The 20,079-nt window shown below is 42.3% G+C and overlaps 1 protein-coding gene across 1 annotated transcript in view; it reads left to right on the top strand.

Annotated features, from left to right (window-relative positions):
- Window positions 1–20,079, top strand: part of bco2a (beta-carotene oxygenase 2a) — a 114,755-nt gene that overhangs the window by 47,621 nt on the left and 47,055 nt on the right. The window contains exons 4-5 of the mRNA XM_084178438.1: window positions 11,102–11,217; window positions 11,703–11,805. Of these exons, the coding sequence (XP_084034564.1) occupies window positions 11,102–11,217; window positions 11,703–11,805 (219 nt within the window). The remainder of the gene's footprint in view (window positions 1–11,101; window positions 11,218–11,702; window positions 11,806–20,079) is intronic.

Raw genomic sequence — 20,079 nt, 5'->3', positions numbered from 1 at the left:
GTTTTCAAGCATGAACTGCTCGTTTCAAGTCCTGCCACAACATCTCAATTGGGATTAGGTCTGGACTTTGACTAGGCCATTCCAAAACTTCCAATTTGTTGCTTTTTAGCAATTTTCATGTAGACTTGATTGTATGTTTTGGATCATTGTCTTGCTGCATGACCCAGCTGCGCTTCAGCTTCAGCTCACAGACGGATGGTCTGACATTCTCCTGTAGAATTATCTGATACAGAGCAGAATTCATGGTTCCTTCTATTAAGGCTAGTCGTCCAGGTCCTGAGGCAGCAAAGCATCCCCAAACCATCACACCACCACCACCATGCTTGACCTTTGGTATGATGTTCTTACTGTGGAATGCAGTGTTTGGTTTTCGCCAGGCATAATGGGACCCATCTCGTCCAAAAAGTTGACTCAAGTTTGCCAAAAAGCACCTGGATGATCATCAAGACTCTTGGAAGAACGTTCTATGGACAGATGATTCAAAAGTATAACTTTTTGGACGACATGGTTCCAGTATTGCCTGGTGAAAACCAAACTCTGCATTCCACAGTAAGAACATCATACCAAAGGTCAAGCATGGTGGTGGTGGTGTGATGGTTTGGGGATGCTTTGCAGAGCACGTGACTTCATGCTCCAGACCAGAAACTGGGGGCATGAATATATCATGGCTAAGGGCTGTTCTTACGCACGACGCAATGCGGAGTGCCTGGATATTGCCCTTAGCTGTGGCATATTGGTCATATAGCACAAACCCCTGAGATGAATTATTGTTATTATAAACAGGTTACAAACATAATTAAAACAGTAAACAAGTATATTGTCTGATATACCACAGCTTTCAGCCAATCAGCATCCAGGAGCAAAACTAAATTTACGTCATTTAGCAGAAGCTCTTATCCAGAGCGACTTACAGTTAGTGAATGCATACATTTTCATACTGGCCCCCCGTGGGAAACAAACCCACAACCCTGGCATTGCAAGCGCCATACTCTACCAACTGAGCTACAGGGGACTACCCGGTTTATCATTTGAAATTTGATTAAGAAAGCTAAATCAAGCTACTTTTTAAGCTCTATCTCTGACTCTGCTGGTGATCCTTCAACATTTTGGAAAACAATAAATGCACTGAAGCGGACAAATTCCTCTTCTTCCCTGCCTAAGCAAGTTCTGTCTGACTCTGGCATCATAACTAAGAAGAATGGGATAAGTGATTATTTTAATCATAATTTTATCTCAGCAGGCTTTTTATTTGAGAGAAAAGGTGGTGTAGTTGACCCTGGTCAGTCAATCGACTGCTCTTCCCTCGTCCAGCCTCTAGTTGACTGGACGGTCAACCCATCAACTTCTAGTGAATCTTTATTTTCATTTCAACAATTTACTATCTGTGATGTGCTAGATGCCTTGCAAAAAAATCCACTGGAGCTGATATGCTTGATCCATTCTTGCTGCAGCTCTCTGCCCCCCTGATTGCTGAATCATTAACCCATATTATTAACCTGCCAATTTTATCTGGTACTATCTCCAAGGTTTGTAAGGCGACCCAAGTACTCCCCTTTAACAAAGGTGGTGACCCTTGTGACCTAAATAATTATCGGCCTATATCTAAACATTCTTGCCTAGCTAAAATGCACTACATTACCAAAAGTATGTGGGCACCTGCTCGTCAAACATCTCATTCCAAAATCATGGGCGTTAATATGGAGTTGGTCCGCCCTTTGCTGCTATAACAGCCTCCAATCTTCTGGGAAGGCTTTCCACTAGACGTTGGAACATTGCTGCGGGGACTTGCTTCCATTCAGCCACAAGAGCATTGGTGATGTCAGGCACTGATGTTGGGCGATTAGGCCTGACTCGCAATCGGCGTTCCAATTCATCCCAAAGGTGTTTGATGGGGTTGAGCTCAGGGCTCTGATGGAACTAAGGGGCCTAACCCGAACCATGAAAAACAGCCCCAGACCATTATTCCTCCTCCACCAAACTTTAGAGTTGGCACTACGCATTTGGGCAGGTAGCATTCTCCTGTCATCCGCCAAATCCTGATTCATCCGTCGGACTGCCAGATGGTGAAGCGTGATTCCTCACTCCAGAGAACGTGTTTCCACTGCTCCAGAGTCCAGTGGCAGCGAGCTTTACACCACTCCAGCCAACGCTTGGCATTGCGCATGGTGAATTTAGGCTTGTGTGCGGCTGATCGGCCATGGAAACCCATTTCATGACGCTCCGGACAAACAATTATTGTGCTGACGTTGATTCCAGAAGCAGTTTGGAACTCTGTAGTGAGTGTTGCAACCGAAGATAGACAATTTTTACGTGCTACATTCTTCAGCACTCGGCGGTCCCATTCTGTGAGTTGGTGTGGCCTACCACTTCGCAGCTGAGCCGTTGTTGCTCCTAGACGTTTCCACTTCACAATAACAGCACTTACAGTTGACCGGGGCAGCACTAGCAGGGCAGAAATTTGACGAACTGTGACTTGTTGGAAAAGTGGCATCCTATGACGGTGCCACGTTAAAAGTCAATGAGCTCTTCAGAAAGGCCATTCTACAGACAATGTTTGTCTATGGAGATGGCATGGCAGTGAGCTCGATTTTATACACCTGTCAGCAACGGGTGTGGCTGAAATAGCCGAATCCACTAATTTGTAGGGGTGTCCACCTACGTTTGTATATATAGTGTATTTGAATCCTTGATTCATTCTCACCTAAGATCTTTCTTATCTTTGAAATGCATTCTAAATGTTAATCAGTCGGGTTTTAGTCCAGGTCATAATACTATCTCTGCGCATTCCTAGTTATAAATTATGTGATTAACTGTATGGATAAATGGCAACATTGTGCTTCCCTCTTCATTGACCTGTCAAACGCTTTCGATACTATTGATCACTCATTGCTAATTAAGAGGCGTTCCTTAATTGGCCTAGACCAGGCTGCATGTAAATGGTTTAAAAATTACTTGACAGATAGAACTCAATGTATATCTACTGATGGTGTTAAATCAGGTTTCCTGGATATTACGAAAGGTGTCCCGCAGGGGTCGATTCTGGGTCCCTTACTTTTTACTATTTACATTAACAATATCGACTTGTCTGTCCAGATTATTTTACCTGCACTTGTATGCCGATGATACTGTTGTGTATGCCTTTGCCCCCACGGTTGACCAGGCTCTATCTGAACTATAGTCTGCCTTCATTTAATTGCAGAATAACATTATTTACCTGAAATTAGTACTGAATGCAGGAAAACTAAGTATATGTTGTTCTCTAGAGCACATAAAAACAAGTCTGATGATTTAAGCATATGTACTTTGGATGTTGTCCATATTGATCGTGTCCGTGCTTACAAATATCTGGGCATCTGGATAGTTGAAAAGCTGTCTTTTAAAAAGCAAATTGGTGAGTTAGTTAAGAAAGTGGTGAAGAAAAAAGTGCTTATTCTATAGAAATAGGTCCTGCCTCTCGTTAAATAGTAGAAAGCAGATTATTAGGTCGACGTTCCTACCAGTCCTAGACTATGGCGACATCATCTATATGAACACAGCTGCCACTTCATTAAAGCCGTTAGATGCAGTTTATCATAGCGCACTGCGCTTTTTTACAGGTGACAATTCTAGTAGTTATCGCTGCATTCTCTACCAGAAAGTTGGTTGGTCATCTTTGATGTCACATAGGTTGATACATTGCTATGTTTTCATTTATAAAGTTTGGGTAGAGCAGACATTTGCATATATTTTTGTTAGCTGCATGTATGACATAACTCCACCAGTCCTATTTATGATATAATTTACAAAGATTATACCTTTTTTAAACACTTTATCGAAAAATTATGTTTTTTTATCAATTAGTAAATTTGAGTTTAACCACAATATTTGTTGTATTATTTGTTCTGTCTTTTCTGGTGGATTAAACTGAAATTGTAACCAACTTTGTATGGCTTGTTTTAAAAATAGCTACAGTCAGGGAAAAAAGCATTTGATCCCCTGCTGATTTTGTACGTTTGCCCACTGACAAAGAAATGATCAGTCTGTAATTTTAATGGTAGGTTCATTTGAACAGTGAGAGACAGAATAACAACAAAAAAATCCAGATGAACGCATGTCAAAAATGTTATAAATTGATTTGCATTTTAATGAGGGAAATAAGTATTTGACCCCCTCTCAATCAGAAAGATTTCTGGCTCCCAGGTGTCTTTTATACAGGTAACGAGCTGAGATTAGGAGCACACTCTTAAAGGGAGTGCTCCTAATCTCAGCTTGTTACCTGTATAAAATACACTTGTCCACAGAAGCAATCAATCAATCAGAATCCAAACTCTCCACCATGGCCAAGACCAAAGAGCTCTCCAAGGATGTCAGGGACAAGATTGTAGACCTACACAAGGCTGGAATGGGCTACAAGACCATTGCCAAGCAGCTTGGTGAGAAGGTGACAACAGTTGGTGCGATTATTCGCAAATGGAAGAAACACAAAATAACTGTCAATCTCCCTCGGCCTGGGGCTCCATGCAAGATCTCATCTCGTGGAGTTGCAATGATCATGAGAACGGTGAGGAATCAGCCCAGAACTATACGGGAGGATCTTGTCAATGATCTCAAGGCAGCTGGGACCATAGTCACCAAGAAAACTATTGGTAACACACTAAGCCGTGAAGGACTGAAATCCTGCAGCGCCCGCAAGGTCCCCCTGCTCGAGAAAGCACATATACATGCCCGTCTGAAATTTGCCAATGAACATCTGAATGATTCAGAGGAGAACTGGGAGAAAGTGTTGTGGTCCGATGAGACTAAAATTGAGCTCTTTGGCATCAACTCAACTCGGCGTGTTTGGAGAAGGAGGAATGCTGCCTATGACCCCAAGAACACCATCCCCACAGTCAAACATGGAGGTGGAAACATTATGCTTTGGGGGTGTTTTTCTGCTAAGGGGACAGGACAACTTCACCGCATCAAAGGGATGATGGACGGGGCCATGTACCATCAAATCTTGGGTGAGAACCTCCTTCCCTCAGCCAGGGCATTGAAAATGGGTTGTGGATGGGAATTCCAGCATGACAATGACCCAAACCACATGGCCAAGGCAACAAAGGAGTGGCTCAAGAAGAAGCACATTAAAGGTCCTGGAGTGGCCTAGCCAGTCTCCAGACCTTAATCCCATAGAAAATATGTGGAGGGAGCTGAAGGTTCGAGTTGCCAGACGACAGCCTCGAAACCTTAATGACTTGGAGAAGATCTGCAAAGAGGAGTGACATGCGTTTTTCTGGATTTTGTTGTTGTTATTCTGTCTCTCACTATTCAAATAAACCTACCATTAAAATTATAGACTGATCATGTCTTTGTCAGTGGGCAAACGTAGAACATCAGCAGGGGATCAAATACTTAATTCCCTCACTGTATATTTTGGAGATGATTTCATTTTCAAATAACCAAAAGTGAGAGGTTGTAATCTGAATAAAGGGGAAAAGTCCATTCTTGAACATGGGGTGAGATATTCTTACTAATTTGCTAGAGAACCAGTTTGGATTTAAGTATACATTTAGGATGACTGACACCTTTAGTGAGAGGTCTAATGCTTTAATATTTAATAATTTCTGCCCTCTGAATTCATATTCATTATATAAATAGGCCCTTTTAATTTTGGGTGGCATGTCATTCCACATAAAATGGAATATTTTTTGCTCAGATAATTTAAAAAACAGGTCGCTAGGCGTAGGCAAGACCATAAGCAAATAGGTAAACTGGGATATGACTAAAGAGTTAATCAGGATGATCTTTCCACATATAGACATGCATTTTCCTTTCCATGGAAGCAAGATCTTATCTATTTTTGCTAACTTTCTATAAAAATGTATTGGAGTGAGATCATTTCTTTCTTTCGGGATGTGTATACCGAGTATGTCCACATCACCGTCAGACCATTTTATTGGTAAACTACATGTTAATGTAAAAGTTGTATTTTTTAGTGAACCAATATGTAATATAGTACACTTATCATAATTTGGTTGTTATCCAGAGAGATTAGAAAAAGTATCTAGATCCTTTATGAGGCTCTGGAGTGATCCAAATTGTGGATTTAAAATAAAACATAAATCATCAGCGTACAATTACACCTTTGTTTTTAAGCCCTGGATTTCTAACCCCTTGATATTATTGTTGGATCTGATTTTAACAGCTAACAAACTAGCTATGATTCCATTAACTTGTCGATGTTGGTAACCTGTTTAGGCAAATTGCGCATTAATAAATTGTCGACAGCCTGTTTGCCCTCTCACCTATCTGTTTCATGTCTCAGGTAGCCTGCGAAAGCCAACATAGATAGAATGCAATAATTTACGAATATTTGCCATATTCTAATAATTATTATGTGCCAAAGTATCGGCTCGATCCGTGCCATGGTGAAACTTGCACTCCTGTAGATCTGAAATAATTTGATGGTGAAACTTGCCAGCCAACCAGAAAAGGAAGGCGAAGCAATTCAGGCATTCTTGAAAGTCAGGACAATCCTTGTCCTGCAAATAAACATTATTTTTATAGTTGAAAAAATGGACTTTGCAAGCAGTAGGCGTTTAGATTTAAATGAGGAGTGGAGCATTGTAGTTACGCGGTGACATCACATGCCCCTGCGTACCTTTAAAATGAGTCGGTAATCATAATTTATTCAAAAACACAGTTTCCATAATTTGTCGCAATATAGAAAGTTTGACAAAATAAAAATGTACCCATGTTGAACGGATACAAATGTTATTTAGAGAATGTTCTTTAAATAATTTCCTTATACTGAACAAAAATATAAACACAACATGCAATTTTATTGAGTTACAGTTCATATAATGAAATCAGTCATTTAAAATAAATAAATTAGGCCCTAATCTATGGATTTTACATGACTGGGCAGGGGCGCAGCCATTGTTGGGAGGGCATAGGCCCACCCACTGGGGAGCCAGGCCCAGCCAATCATTACAGCCCCCAGCTGTGCCCTGGACACCATATGTGAATTGATTGCCCCCCATCTATCCTCAGAGTTCGTACTGCTTGGTGACCTAAATTGGGATATGCTTAACACCCCGGCCATCCTACAATCTAAACTAGATGCCCTCAATCTCACACAAATTATCAACGAACCTACCAGGTACAACCCTAAATCCGTAAACATGGGTAGCCTCATAGATATCATCCTGACTAACTTACCCTCTAAATACACCTCCGCTGTCTTCAACCAGGATCTCAGCGATCACTGCCTTATTGCCTGCGTCCGTAACGGGTCCGCGGTCAAACGACCACCCCTCATCACTGTCAAACGCTCCCAAAAACACTTCAGCGAGCAGGCCTTCCTAATTGACCTGGCCCAGGTATCCTGGATGGATATAGATCTCATTCCGTCAGTAGAGGATGCCTGGTTGTTCTTTAAAAGTAATTTCCTCTCAATCTTAAATAGACATGCCCCATTCAAAAAATACAGAACTAAGAACAGATATAGCCCCTGGTTCTCCTCAGACTTGACTGCCCTTGACCAGCACAAAAACATCCTGTGGCGTACTGCATTAGCATCAAATAGCCCCCGCGATATGCAACTTTTCAGGGAAGTTAGGAACCAATATACACAAGCAGTTAGGAAAGCAAAGGCTAACTTTTTCAAACAGAAATTTGCATCCTGTAGCACTAACTCCAAAACGTTTTGGGACACTGTAAAGTCCATGGAAAATAAGAGCACTTCCTCCCAGCTGCCCACTGCACTGAGGCTAGGAAACACTATCACCACCGATAAATCTACAATAATCGAGAATTTCAACAAGCATTTTGCTACGGCTGGCCATGCTTTCCACCTGGCTACCACTACCCCGGCCACCAGCTCTGCACCCTCCGCTACCCCCCCCCCCCCCGCTTCTCCTTCACACAAATCCAGACAGCTGATGTTCTGAAAGAGCTGCAAAATCTGGACCCCTACAAATCATCTGGGCTAGACAATCTGGACCCTTTCTTTCTAAAACTAGCCGCCGAAATTGTCGCAACCCCTATTACTAGCCTGTTCAACCTCTCTTTCGTAACGTCTGAGATCCCCAGAGATTGGAAAGCTGCCGCGGTCATCCCCCTCTTCAAAGGGGGTGACACTCTAGATCCAAACTGTTACAGACCCATATCCATCCTGCCCTGCCTTTCAAACGTTTTTGAAAGCCAAGTCAACAAACAGATCACCGACCATTTCGAATCCCACCGTACCTTCTCCGCTATGCAATCCGGTTTCCGAGCTGGTCATGGGTGCACTTCAGCCACGCTCAAGGTCCTAAATGATATTATAACCGCGATCGATAATAGACAGTACTGTGCAGCCGTTTTCATTGACCTGGCAAAGGCTTTCGACTCTGTCAACCACCGCATTCTTATTGGCAGACTAAATAGCCTTGGTTTCTCAAATGACTGCCTCTCCTGGTTCACCAACTACTTCTCAGATAGAGTTCAATGTGTCAAATCGGAGGGCCTGTTGTCTGGACCTATGGCAGTCTCTATGGGGGTGCCACAGGGTTCAATTCTTGGGCCGACTCTTATCTCTGTGTATATCAATGACGTCGCTCTTGCTGCTGGTGACTCTCAGATCCACCTCTACGCAGACGACACCATTTTGTATACATCTGGCCCTTCATTGGACACTGTGTTAACAAACCTCCAAACGAGCTTCAATTCCATACAACACTCCTTCAGTAGCCTCCAACTGCTCTTAAACACTAGTAAAACTAAATGCATGCTCTTCAACCGAACGCTGCTTGCACCCGCCCACCCGACTAGAATCACTACACTCGACGGGTCTGACCTAGAGTATGTGGACAACTACAAATATCTAGGTGTCTGGTTAGACTGTAAACTCTCCTTCCAGACTCACATTAAGAATCTCCAATCCAAAGTTAAATCTAGAATCGGTTTCCTATTTCACAACAAAGCCTCCTTCACTCATGCTAACAAACATGCCCTCGTAAAACTGACTATCCTACCGATCCTTGACTTCGGCGATTTACAAAATAGCCTCCAACACTCTACTCAGCAAATTGGATGTAGTCTATCACAGTGCCATCCGTTTTGTCTCCAAAGCCCCATATAATACCCACAACTGTGACCTGTACGCTCTTGTTGGCTGGTCCTCACTACATATTCGTCGCCAAACCCACTGGCTCCAGGCCATCTATAAATCACTGCTAGGCAAATCCCCGCCTTATCTTAGCTCATTGGTCACCATAGCAACACCCATCCGTAGTCTGCGCTCCAGCTGGTATATCTCACTGGTCATCCCCAAAGCCAACACCTCCTTTGGCCGCAATTCCTTCCAGTTCTCTGCTGCCAATGACTGGAACAAATTGCAAAAATCTCTGAAGCTGGAGACACTTATCTCCCTCACTAACTTTAAGCATCAGTTGTCAGAGCACCTTACCGATCACTGCACCTGTACACAGCCCATCTGAAATTAGCCCGCCCAACTATCTCATCCCTATATTGTTATTTATTTTGCTCATTTGTACCCCAGTATCTCTATTTGCACATCATCTCTTGCACATCTATCATTCCAGTGTTAATACTAATTGTAATTATTTTGCACTATAGCCTATTTTATTGCCTTACCTCCATAACTTGCTAAATTTGCACACACTGTATATATATGTATTTCTGTTGTATTTTTTTTGACTTTGTTTTGTTTTACCCCATATGTAACTCTGTGTTGTTGTTTTTAATCGCACTGCTTTGCTTTATCTTGGCCAGGTCGCAGTTGTAAATGAGAACTTGTTCTCAACTGGTTTACCTGGTTAAATAAAGGTGAAAAAAAAAAAAATACAAATACTCCTCACGTTCATCAGCCTTCCGGGTGGATGGTCTCAGATGATCCCGCAGGTGAAGAAGCCGGATGTGGAGGTCCTGGGCTGGCGTGGTTACATGTGGTCTGCGATTGTGAGGCCGGTTGGACCTACTGCCAATTTCTCTCAAATGACGTTTATGGTAGAGAAATGAACATTCAATTATCTGTTAACAGCGCTGGTGGACATTCCTGCAGTCAGCATGCCAATTGCACTCTCCCACAAAACTTGAGACATCTGTGACATTGTGTTGTGTGACAAAATTGCACATTTTAGAATGGCCTTTTATTGTCCCCAGCACAAGGTGCACCTGTGTAATGATCATGCTCTTTAGTCAGCTTCTTGATATGCCACACCTGTCAGGTGGATGGATTATCTTGGCAAATGAGAAATGCTCACTAACAGGGATGTAACCAAATCTGTGCACAAAATTTGAGAGAAATAAGCCTTTTGTGCGTATGGAACATTTCTGGGATCTTTTATTTCATCTCATGAAACATGGGACCAACACTTTACATTTTTGTTCAGTATATATCTGCCATTTCCATTACATATGTCGCAATATATTTTCTACATTGAATAAACCTGGAGCAATGGAAACATGCCTATTGTCAATGTTGCAGTGCTATTTCAGGGTGTAATCTCAAAATAATATTTGGTGGAGTCAGTTCGAGTGTGGTTTCCAGATTCTGCTGATCTTTTCTGTTTAACAGTGAGGAATGTGACAAATAAAGGACTTTCTTCAAGATCGTTTTTTTTAGGACTATTTCAGAGGAAGTAAACTCAATTCAATGAATAATTCCTAAATGAGATGTGCCTCTCTTCAAACTCTAACTCAAGCTGGTCTGCGGCCCGGGAAACCGGGTTGAGGCCTTGGGGGCTTGGCTACAGTCGAAGGTTTTGTAAAATTAAATTGGGGGACTGGGGGGAAGAAGAAGGGAGGCATTTGCTCTCCTCAAGGGTTTGCAAGCAGCAATAGGAGTCTTTGCAAGCAGCACAACTCTGCAAGAAATATGACTCTTTGCAAGAAATATGACTGTTTGCAAGCAACTTTAATCTTTAATTGACCTTGCAAGCCATGCACAGGCTACAGTCATTTACCAAGGTTTATAAAGAAAGAGTTTGTCCAAAAATTTTATAAGTCAATCACTCATTATTTTGTGTAGGCCTACATCAGAAAGGAAAATGAAGAAGTATCAACAGCAACAAGATGCATTTGCCCCCCATAGAAATATAATTATATTCTACATTCTATTTCTGTTTTCTCCCTGCAGAGGCAACGGACAACGCCAGTGTTAGCTTTGTAAAGTACAAGGGGGACTGCTTTGTCAGCACTGAGACCAACTACATGTACAGGGTGGACCCAGAGAGCCTGGAGACTCGAGATAAGGTACAGTGAAGACACAATAATAGGAGATAAAAGTCAGCCAAAGAAAACAATGAGCTCAGTGACCAGACACATTTCACAATCATACCCTTGCACAAATGTACTTATTTACACAACTTATGCAGTGTTTGAAATATACATTGATTCTTGGAAGTGTCCAAAGTCTTGTAGGGGTGTCCGACGTCAATATCTTTGTGGGGGGGGGGGGGGCTCACATTGATATGTTTATTCTTATGGGGGGGGTGCCCAGACACCATTTAATTCAAACCCTGATTATGTAATACTATTTTTTTGTCATTTGAATTGGAGGAACCATAGGAAATTGAGAACAGATTGTGATCTGTATTTGACTTTCTGGTCAAACTCCCACTACTCCCTGCTAGGCTATCTGCTGACACATTTGATGGTGGACTGAGCCTCTGAGACATGTGACCTGACATACATTGGTAACAGCTGTGTACTTTATCTGACCTGTTCTTCTACTACAGGTGGACTGGACCAAGTTTATTGCTGTGAATATGGCCACTGCCCATCCCCACACCGAACCAGACGGCACTACGTACAACATGGGTAACTCTTATGGCAGAAAAGGTCAGTCTACATAGAAGCTCCACTGGGCCCACATGGGCAGGGCTCTACGGTTAAACTTTTTACAAGGAGCACATGTGCTCCTAAGTTGAAAAATGTAGGAGCACAAAGAAATGTAGGAGCACAATGAAAAAGAGTAATCATATTAATGGTAAAAAATTCCAGCAATTACAAAATACAGTGTTAAGGAGCACCAGAATAAAATATTTTTAAGATTGAGATGTAGCCTACATTGGGCCTATATGAATCCTAGCTACTTTAAAAGGTAAAGAAGCTCTCCCTTTTTCTGTCTTTCTGTTCTCCCTTACTGAAGAAAATGGCTTGTGACAAACAGTTGTGGCAAACCTTTGGCCAATTCGCCGCAAGCTAATATTTTTACAAGCAAATTAGTTTTGAAGCAAACTGTTGCGGTAAATTTGCGGCAAAAAACTTAAAACTAAATGTAGTAAATATGCTAAACAACATCTATTCAATGTCTTTAACAGATAAAAAATAAATCCAATACAACTTGAATCATCAGCATGGTAATGAAGAAAATAGCAAAGACTGGATATTTCCCAAATAAATGGTTTAATCTTTTTATGTAGCTACAACATTTTACATGAGAGAAATGTGAACACTATGGGGATGTTGACCTTAGGATTTTTAAAGGGACAACTACAGAATTACACTACCAGTCAAAAGTTTGGACACCTAGTCATTCAAGGGTATTTCTTTATTTTTACATTGTAGAATAATGGTGAAGATATCAAAACTATGAAATAACACATATGAATCATGTAGTAACCAATAAAGTGTTCAAAATATCAAAATATATTTGAGATTCTTCAAATAGCCACCCTTTGCCTTGATGACAGCTTTGCACACTCTTGGCATTCTCTCAACCAGCTTCACCTAGAATGCTTTTCCAACAGTCTTGAAGGAGTTCCCACATATTCTGAGCACTTGTTGGCTGCTTTTCCTTCACTCTGCCGTCCGACTCATCCCAAACCATCTCAATTGGGTTGAGGTCGGGGGATTGTGGAGGCCAGGTCATCTGATGCAGCACTCCATCACTCTCCTTCTTGGTAAAATAGCCCTTACACAGGCTGGAGGTGTGTTGGGTCATTGTCCTGTTGAAAAACAAATGATAGTCCCACTAAGCCCAAACCAGATGGGATGGCGTGTAACTGCAGAATGCTGTGGTAGCCATGCTGGTTAAGTATGCCTTGAATTCTAAATAAATCACAGACAGTGTCACCAGCAAAGCACCCCCACACCATAACACCTCCTCCATGCTTTATGGTGGGAACTACACATGCAGAGATCATCCGTTCACCAACACCGCATCTCACGAAGACATGGTGGTTTGAACCAAAAATCTCCAATTTGGACTCCAGACCAAAGGACACATTTCCACCGGTCTAATGTCCATTGCTCATGTTTCTTGGCCCAAGCAGGTCTCTTCTTATTGGTGTCCTTTAGTAGTGGTTTCTTTGCAACAATTCGACCATGAAGGCCTGATTCACACAGTCCCCTCTGAACAGTTGATGTTGAGATGTGTCTGTTACTTGAACTCTGTGAAGCATTTATTTGGGCTGCAATTTCTGAGACTGGTAACTCTAAAGAGCTTATCCTCTGCAGCAGAGGTAACTCTGGGTCTTCCATTCCTGTGGCGGTCCTCATGAGAGCCAGTTTCATCATAGCACTTGATGGTTTTTGCGACTGCACTTGAAGAAACTTTCAAAGTTCTTGACATTTTCCGGATTGACTGACATTCGTGTCTTAAAGTAATGGTCAACTGTTGTTTCTCTTTGCTTATTTGAGCTGTTCTTGCCATAATATGGACTTGGTCTTTTACCAAATAGGGTTATCTTCGCAATTTCTGAGGCTGGTAACTAACTTATCCTCTGCAGCAGAGGTAACACTGGGTCTTCCATTCCTGTGGTGGTCCTCATGAGAGCCAGGAACACATCAGCCAGAGAGCTGTGCTTCCTCCTGTCACAGTACATACATGTATTGGTCAGTGGAAAAAACACATTCTCGCAACAGTCTTACAGCGGGGGATTCTGTTCCAGGCAGCTGATACACTGTGGTTTGTAGGAATTCCCATGCTAGGGCACAGTGGGAAAGTTGATATCAAACACATAATAGGACTTGATGCACACATCCAGTGCCCCAAGCAGTGTACCTTGCTCCAATGCCGGTCCACTAATGACTGTAAACACCTGTGAGCAGTCCCCAAGAGCCAACACAAATGGGTAGGGTCTAGTCACCTCCGCCTGGTAGTCAACCATGTTGGTCCCAACCTGTTAGAGAAATCATTTGATTTTGGATTATATGAGGACTTGTGCAAAGCATGGAGGCACACTGACAATACCATCACACACAATTTATTTTGTAAATTTTATAGCCATTTACATCAATCAACAACCAATCCCAGTTTGATACCTACATCTTCCATTCATTTGGGGCTGGGGCTCATAGGTTCATTTACATAATACTAACCACATTTCCATCCAACCATTTGATGTGGATGAATTACCTGAAGCATGAAAAAAGTCACGACCAAGCTGATGGAAACATGAAATGGTTGGATGGAAATGTGGTTAGTGTTGTGTAAATTAACCTATGAGCCCCAGCCTAGAGACAATTTGTTCATTCGACATGGTGGGGTCTTTTAGTGTCGTTAAAATTAGTTATGCTAGAAATGGCGGTGGAAACTCCTTTATGTGCAAATATTGATATAATAACCATCATATCAAAGTAAACTTAGAGTCACGAGATGATATGTTGTGTGGTCCTCCCACTACGACTCGGGAAATCATGCAATTTATTAGGCTGCATATTAAATAAATGAAATTCACAGGATGGTGAATGTGCAAGGTGATGAGCTTGATGCTCTTTTCCAATAAATACGGAGGGTCTTATTCTGGTGACATGATCGATGTTTGGCTGCCGTTTGACAAACACAAATAATGTCGCTCTTATCCATATTAATCGTATAATATAGACAGCCTGCCTCCACTGTATGTGCGAGCTGTTGGCTAGAGTGCACGTGCCAGACCAGAGTGGGCACATTTGCTATATAACGCAACAGTTTGTGACAAAACCATCAGTACAGTTGAAAATGCAATGGGGTTTAACGGCAAAAGTTATTTTTATGTGCACTATGTCATCATGCTCACACAGCCTTTACATGCAACAAGTCAGTTTGCTGGAAACATCTTCAATGGGAAAATGTGCATATAGTTTTATGTAGATTTCAGAATATTTTCATGAAAATCTGTCGCAAATTGGATTGAAACCTATCTAATGTCTTGGATTATGCAGTAATGCTTAACAGATTTTGGAATGCTGTTCCTTTCATTCAAGGTTTACAAAATGCCATCATCTAATTTCCCCATCAATCTCTTTGCCTATCCACTATTTAAAAACTTACAGGCTGCAAGTCAATTAAGGACTTTCTGGTCTCATTGAAGCTGGGTCAGAATGTCTTCCTGCCCATCTTGTAGACTGGTGTTGGGAGGACCACTGGCAGAAGTCTTAAAGCGATGCCACCTTGTGTACCTGGAGAGAAGAATGTTTAGTGAATAACTTGATTGTTTCAGGCTGAAAATAAATGAGCATCCGCAGCACCACCAGCAGGGTCATTTCAAACTATACCTGTACTTTGAAGATCTTGGGCCTGCTTCTCTCTGGGCTGGCAAAGCGATTTTTTTGGTCCTTGAAGACCGCGATCCAGTTCAGTGAGTTTCCCCGAGCAGTCCGGGTTTAAAATGTAGAAGTCCTGAGCAATCTGTGGCAAAGCAGACAATTATATATTTTGTATATTTATTTTTACAAATTTTTTTTGACAACTTAACATTAAAATGTTAATTTTACATAATGTACATATCCACAAACATGAATAACATCACGCTTGCTCAGATCCACATGTTCCCACCGTATTCACACCCAATGCTGTTTCTAATGCTTGTGAGACTCTGCCCCATATGACTTCAAATTGTGTTGTTGTAGCCAGACAAACGCTTACTTTTCCATTGCAGTTAATCAATGGTCTGGCTAACACCTAAATCTTAAAGTCCTCCTGACTTCAGAGTCTGGAATGGCTCTTTGATGTTGTTGACACGAAGCGTCGATAATGAAGGGGGCTGTGCTTTTACTGGTTGGCTCTCCTCTGTGTCTTTCTCATTTAAAAACCCACAGCCACACACAACCCCTGAGCGCCGCCCCCTTCTATTACATTGGTTGGATTTTCAAATCCAAACAATAAGATGTATTTTTTTCCTTGAGGTTGAGACATTTGAGAGAACCAAATCTAACCCCAGCCAATAATTTATTAGCGAAAATTGCATTAAAACCCCCTAGAGTCGATTGATGCATCGGTGCGTCAATCTAAGTAACATAATAAACAAATCCCCATCTAAATCTGTCAGTTTAAGCTAGAGATACACTATGCTGTATATACAAAAGTATGTGGACACCCCTTCAAATTAGTGGATTCGGCTATTTCAGCCACACTCTTTGCTGACAGGTGTATAAAATCGAGCACACAGCCATAGCAATCGCCATAGACAAACATTGGCAGTAGAATGGCCTTACTGAAAATCTCATTGTAAAATGTCTGCCCTGCTAGAGCTGCCGCGGTCAACTGTAAGTGCTGTTATTGTGAAGTGGAAACGTCTAGGAGCAACAATGACTCAGCTGTGAAGTGATAGGCCACACAAGCTCACAGAACAGTACCGCTGAGTAGTGCTGAAGCGCAAAAATCGTCTGTCCTCGGTTGCAACATTCACCACCGATTTCCAAATTGCCTCTGGAAGCAACGTCAGCACAATAACTGTTTGTTGGGAGCTTCATGAAATGAGTTTCCATGGCTGAGCAGCCGCACATAAGCCTAAGATCACCATGCGCAATGCCAAGCGTCGGCTAGAGTGGTGTAAAGCTCACCGCCATTGGACTCTGGAGCATTGTAAACGCGTTCTCTGGAGTGATGAATCACACTTCACCATCTGGCAGTCTGACGGACAAATCTGGGTTTGGTGGATGCCAGGAGAACGCTACCTGCCCCAATGCATAGTGCCAACTGTAACGTTTGGTGGAGGAGGAATATTGGTCAGGGGCTGTTATTTTATGGTTCGAGCTAGGCCCCTTAGTTCCAGTCAAGGGAAATCTTAACGCTACAGCGTACAATGACATTCTAGACAGTTCTGTTCTTCCAACTTGTGGCAACAGTTTGGGGAAGGCCCTTTCCTGTTTCAGCATGACAATGCCCCTGTGCACAAAGCGAGGTCCATACAGAAATGGTTTGTCGAGATCGGTGTGGAAGAACTTGACTGGCCTGCACAGAGCCCCGACCTCAACCCCATCAAACACCTTTGGGATGATATGGAACGCCGACTGCGAGCCAGGCCTAATTGCCCAACATCAGTGCCCAGCCTCACTAATGCTCTTGTGGCTGAATGGAAGCAAGTCCCCGCAGCAATGTTCCAACATTAGTGGAAAGCCTTCCCAGAAGAGTGGAGGCTGTTATAGCAGCAAAGGGGGGGACCAACTCCATATTAATGCCCATGATTTTGGAATGAGATGTTCGACGAGCAGGTGTCCACATACTTTTGGTAATGTAGTGTATGTTATTTTTTGCATTAGATGCTTCTCCATCCGCCAATGTCGCACTTCCACATATGCGGTGAAAGGTGGCAGAGATAGAGCAGTGTTTGTCAGACCATGAGACATCCCGAAAATCTGTCTTCTCATGAAAACGTCTAGCGTCCGAACAGTTTGACCTACAAACTATTATGACCACTATGGAAAGGGGAGACTCATGAACCCTACAAGGTGTCACAGGACTCGTCTGAAGGTGGTTTTTAAAAAAGTATAAAGATATAGTAGTTTTGTGCCTACCCCAAAAAAGGGTTAAATGTGTGTTAAAAAAACAAAAACGAGTTAATCTCCACAAACAGAATCAAATTCAAGTTTAATGCAAAAAATGTAGACACGGATACTCAGACTATCTCGACTGTCTTGGCCCCATTCTGTCTGGTCCACTGAGCCCTTTGGATCGCGGTCTGCTTCATGTACTCAGCAACCGGGTTTGCCGGCCAGATGTTGTTCAGCCACTTGGTCATTGGGATGCCTTCTCTCATTTGACTCTGATGTGACCACAGAGTATTCAATGAATGATTAATTCCTTTCAACAATCAGTTTTCAATAGACAACAAATCTTTCAACATGTACCTGGCAAGACCCGGCTACTGCTCAAGCTTGGTGTGTCCTGTTGTGGAAAATAGCCACTATACTTTATTACAAATAAGGTCTTACAGAGTTTTTGTTGCATCAAGAAATGACTTTATTACAATTTCAAAAAAGCCGATACCAGTCTGCAGAGTGGCACCCCGTTCTGTTTTCCTCAAGTCACATTATATACCATCATCCCCCACTCTTCTAGCTCTAAATCCCTCCCTCTTCAGTTTCCCGCTCTTTATCACTCCACACCCACCTCCTTTGTCCCTGAGGACGGCTGAACTATTACTCCAACCAATCACTCGCTCCCCTGTCTTGCACACACACTCATGTTTAGTTTAAACATGACAAGGCCCTAAATTACACAAACCTCACCCCCTCATGCTGTAATCAATCAAGAAGATACCAAGGAGACAAAGGTCTAGCCCAAACTCTATTCAACCCTGGTGCCACTCCCTTCACTGTGTTTGAAGAGAGAGACAAAAGCCACAAATTAGTTTCAGTCTCATCAGATAAGACAGCCATGGATTTAAGTAAGAGCAAGCACTCTGACCCTAGGGCAGATTTCCTCTCTACTTCCCCACACAGTGAAATTAAATGACCCAATACAATTCCTGGCCCAGTAACAAACATTTCTAACTTTATGCTCTTGATTAACCCAGTTCTACCTCATAGTCCATTAAACTCTACAGTTCATTAATAATAATTCACCACAGTGTCAGGTTGGTCACTGTGACAGAATATCTGTGCAAATGACCAATAAAACAAGTATGGTAAAATGAAGGCCAAACTGTCTATGGTAGCTGTGCATGTAATGTATCTAGTCCCAAAGTAGCTGCATGGTTCTTAGAGGCTCTGGTGAAGTTAAGTCTTTCAAGTTTCCAATAAGGTTGTACTATTGATTATCGATGACAATGTGGAAGTCGTAGATACTGTTTTACAAAGCTCTGTCCCCACTCTCAGAAAGACATTTCTCAGTTTTACTTACCCTCAAACTTTGGAATCAAAGAGGCCTGGTTCCACTCATTCAGCGTATCTTTTCAAAGCTGTCCATTCATTGGCCTTGACCTCTGTATTTAGGTATTGAAATGTTAGAAACATAGCTAGCTAGCTAAACTTCTTCAGTGGGGGTTATCGGTGGTTGGCATCCAACATCATGGTGCATTACTGTCACCTACTGTACTGGAGTGTGGGCCAGAGACTGGGAGAAACTAAATCCTACCTGCCAGCCCTGTTTCTATTAAAAATCTATTTTTGACCGTATCGAATGACGTGATACTCAGTATACTCTTTAAAATAATTTGCTGTATCCCCTTGTCCCTCATACTGGATCTCAGCCACTCTTTCCCTCTCATACTGCCCACACTGTATCAGTACATGCTCCACTGTCTCTGTATCCTGGCATTAATCACACTTTCCTGTTGTATGCTTTCCAATCATATTTAAAGTCTTATTCAACTGGCTTATTCACCCTTAATCTTGTAAATATAGCCTCCTCGCTGCTGTCTCTTCCTGCCGTCCTCCCCTCCCCTACTTTCCTCTGTACCTGGAATAAATGCCTGCCCTTAATGTCTCTATTGCTGCTGCCATCTCTGCACCACCACTGTCCATATCAGGCTTTTTGCCTTGCTCATCGAAAACATCAACATCCCCACTACTAAGTGCTTGTTTAGCCAGTACATCAACTGCCTCGTTCCCCTCCACCCCGACATGGGCTGGGAACCAAGTAAATATTGTCTGTATACTCATCTGTTTAACCATGCCATGGGTTTGTAGTACGTCATAATGCAGGTCTTGTCTTCTACGTGAGCTAAAGGACTGCAGACTAATCAACACTGCACATGAATCAGAGCAAATAACTACTGTGTCTGACTTGACTTCCTCCACCCAATGCAAAAGCCACCAGCGTGGCCATTTGCTCAGCTAGCAAAACTAACTTAGCTACATCAAATTGAAGGTAATCTCTAACCTTAGCTAGCTAACAGAATTTGCATCCATCCTCAACTTCACAAGTCTGACTAAAGCTGCCACTGTCAGAAACCATTGAAAACC

Source organism: Coregonus lavaretus, assembly GCF_964263955.1.
Source record: "Coregonus lavaretus genome assembly, chromosome: 15".
In the NCBI taxonomy this organism is placed as follows: Eukaryota; Metazoa; Chordata; class Actinopteri; order Salmoniformes; family Salmonidae; genus Coregonus; species Coregonus lavaretus.
The sequence above is the reverse complement of the archived record's forward strand: the minus strand, read 5'-3'. Positions and strand labels throughout refer to the sequence as shown.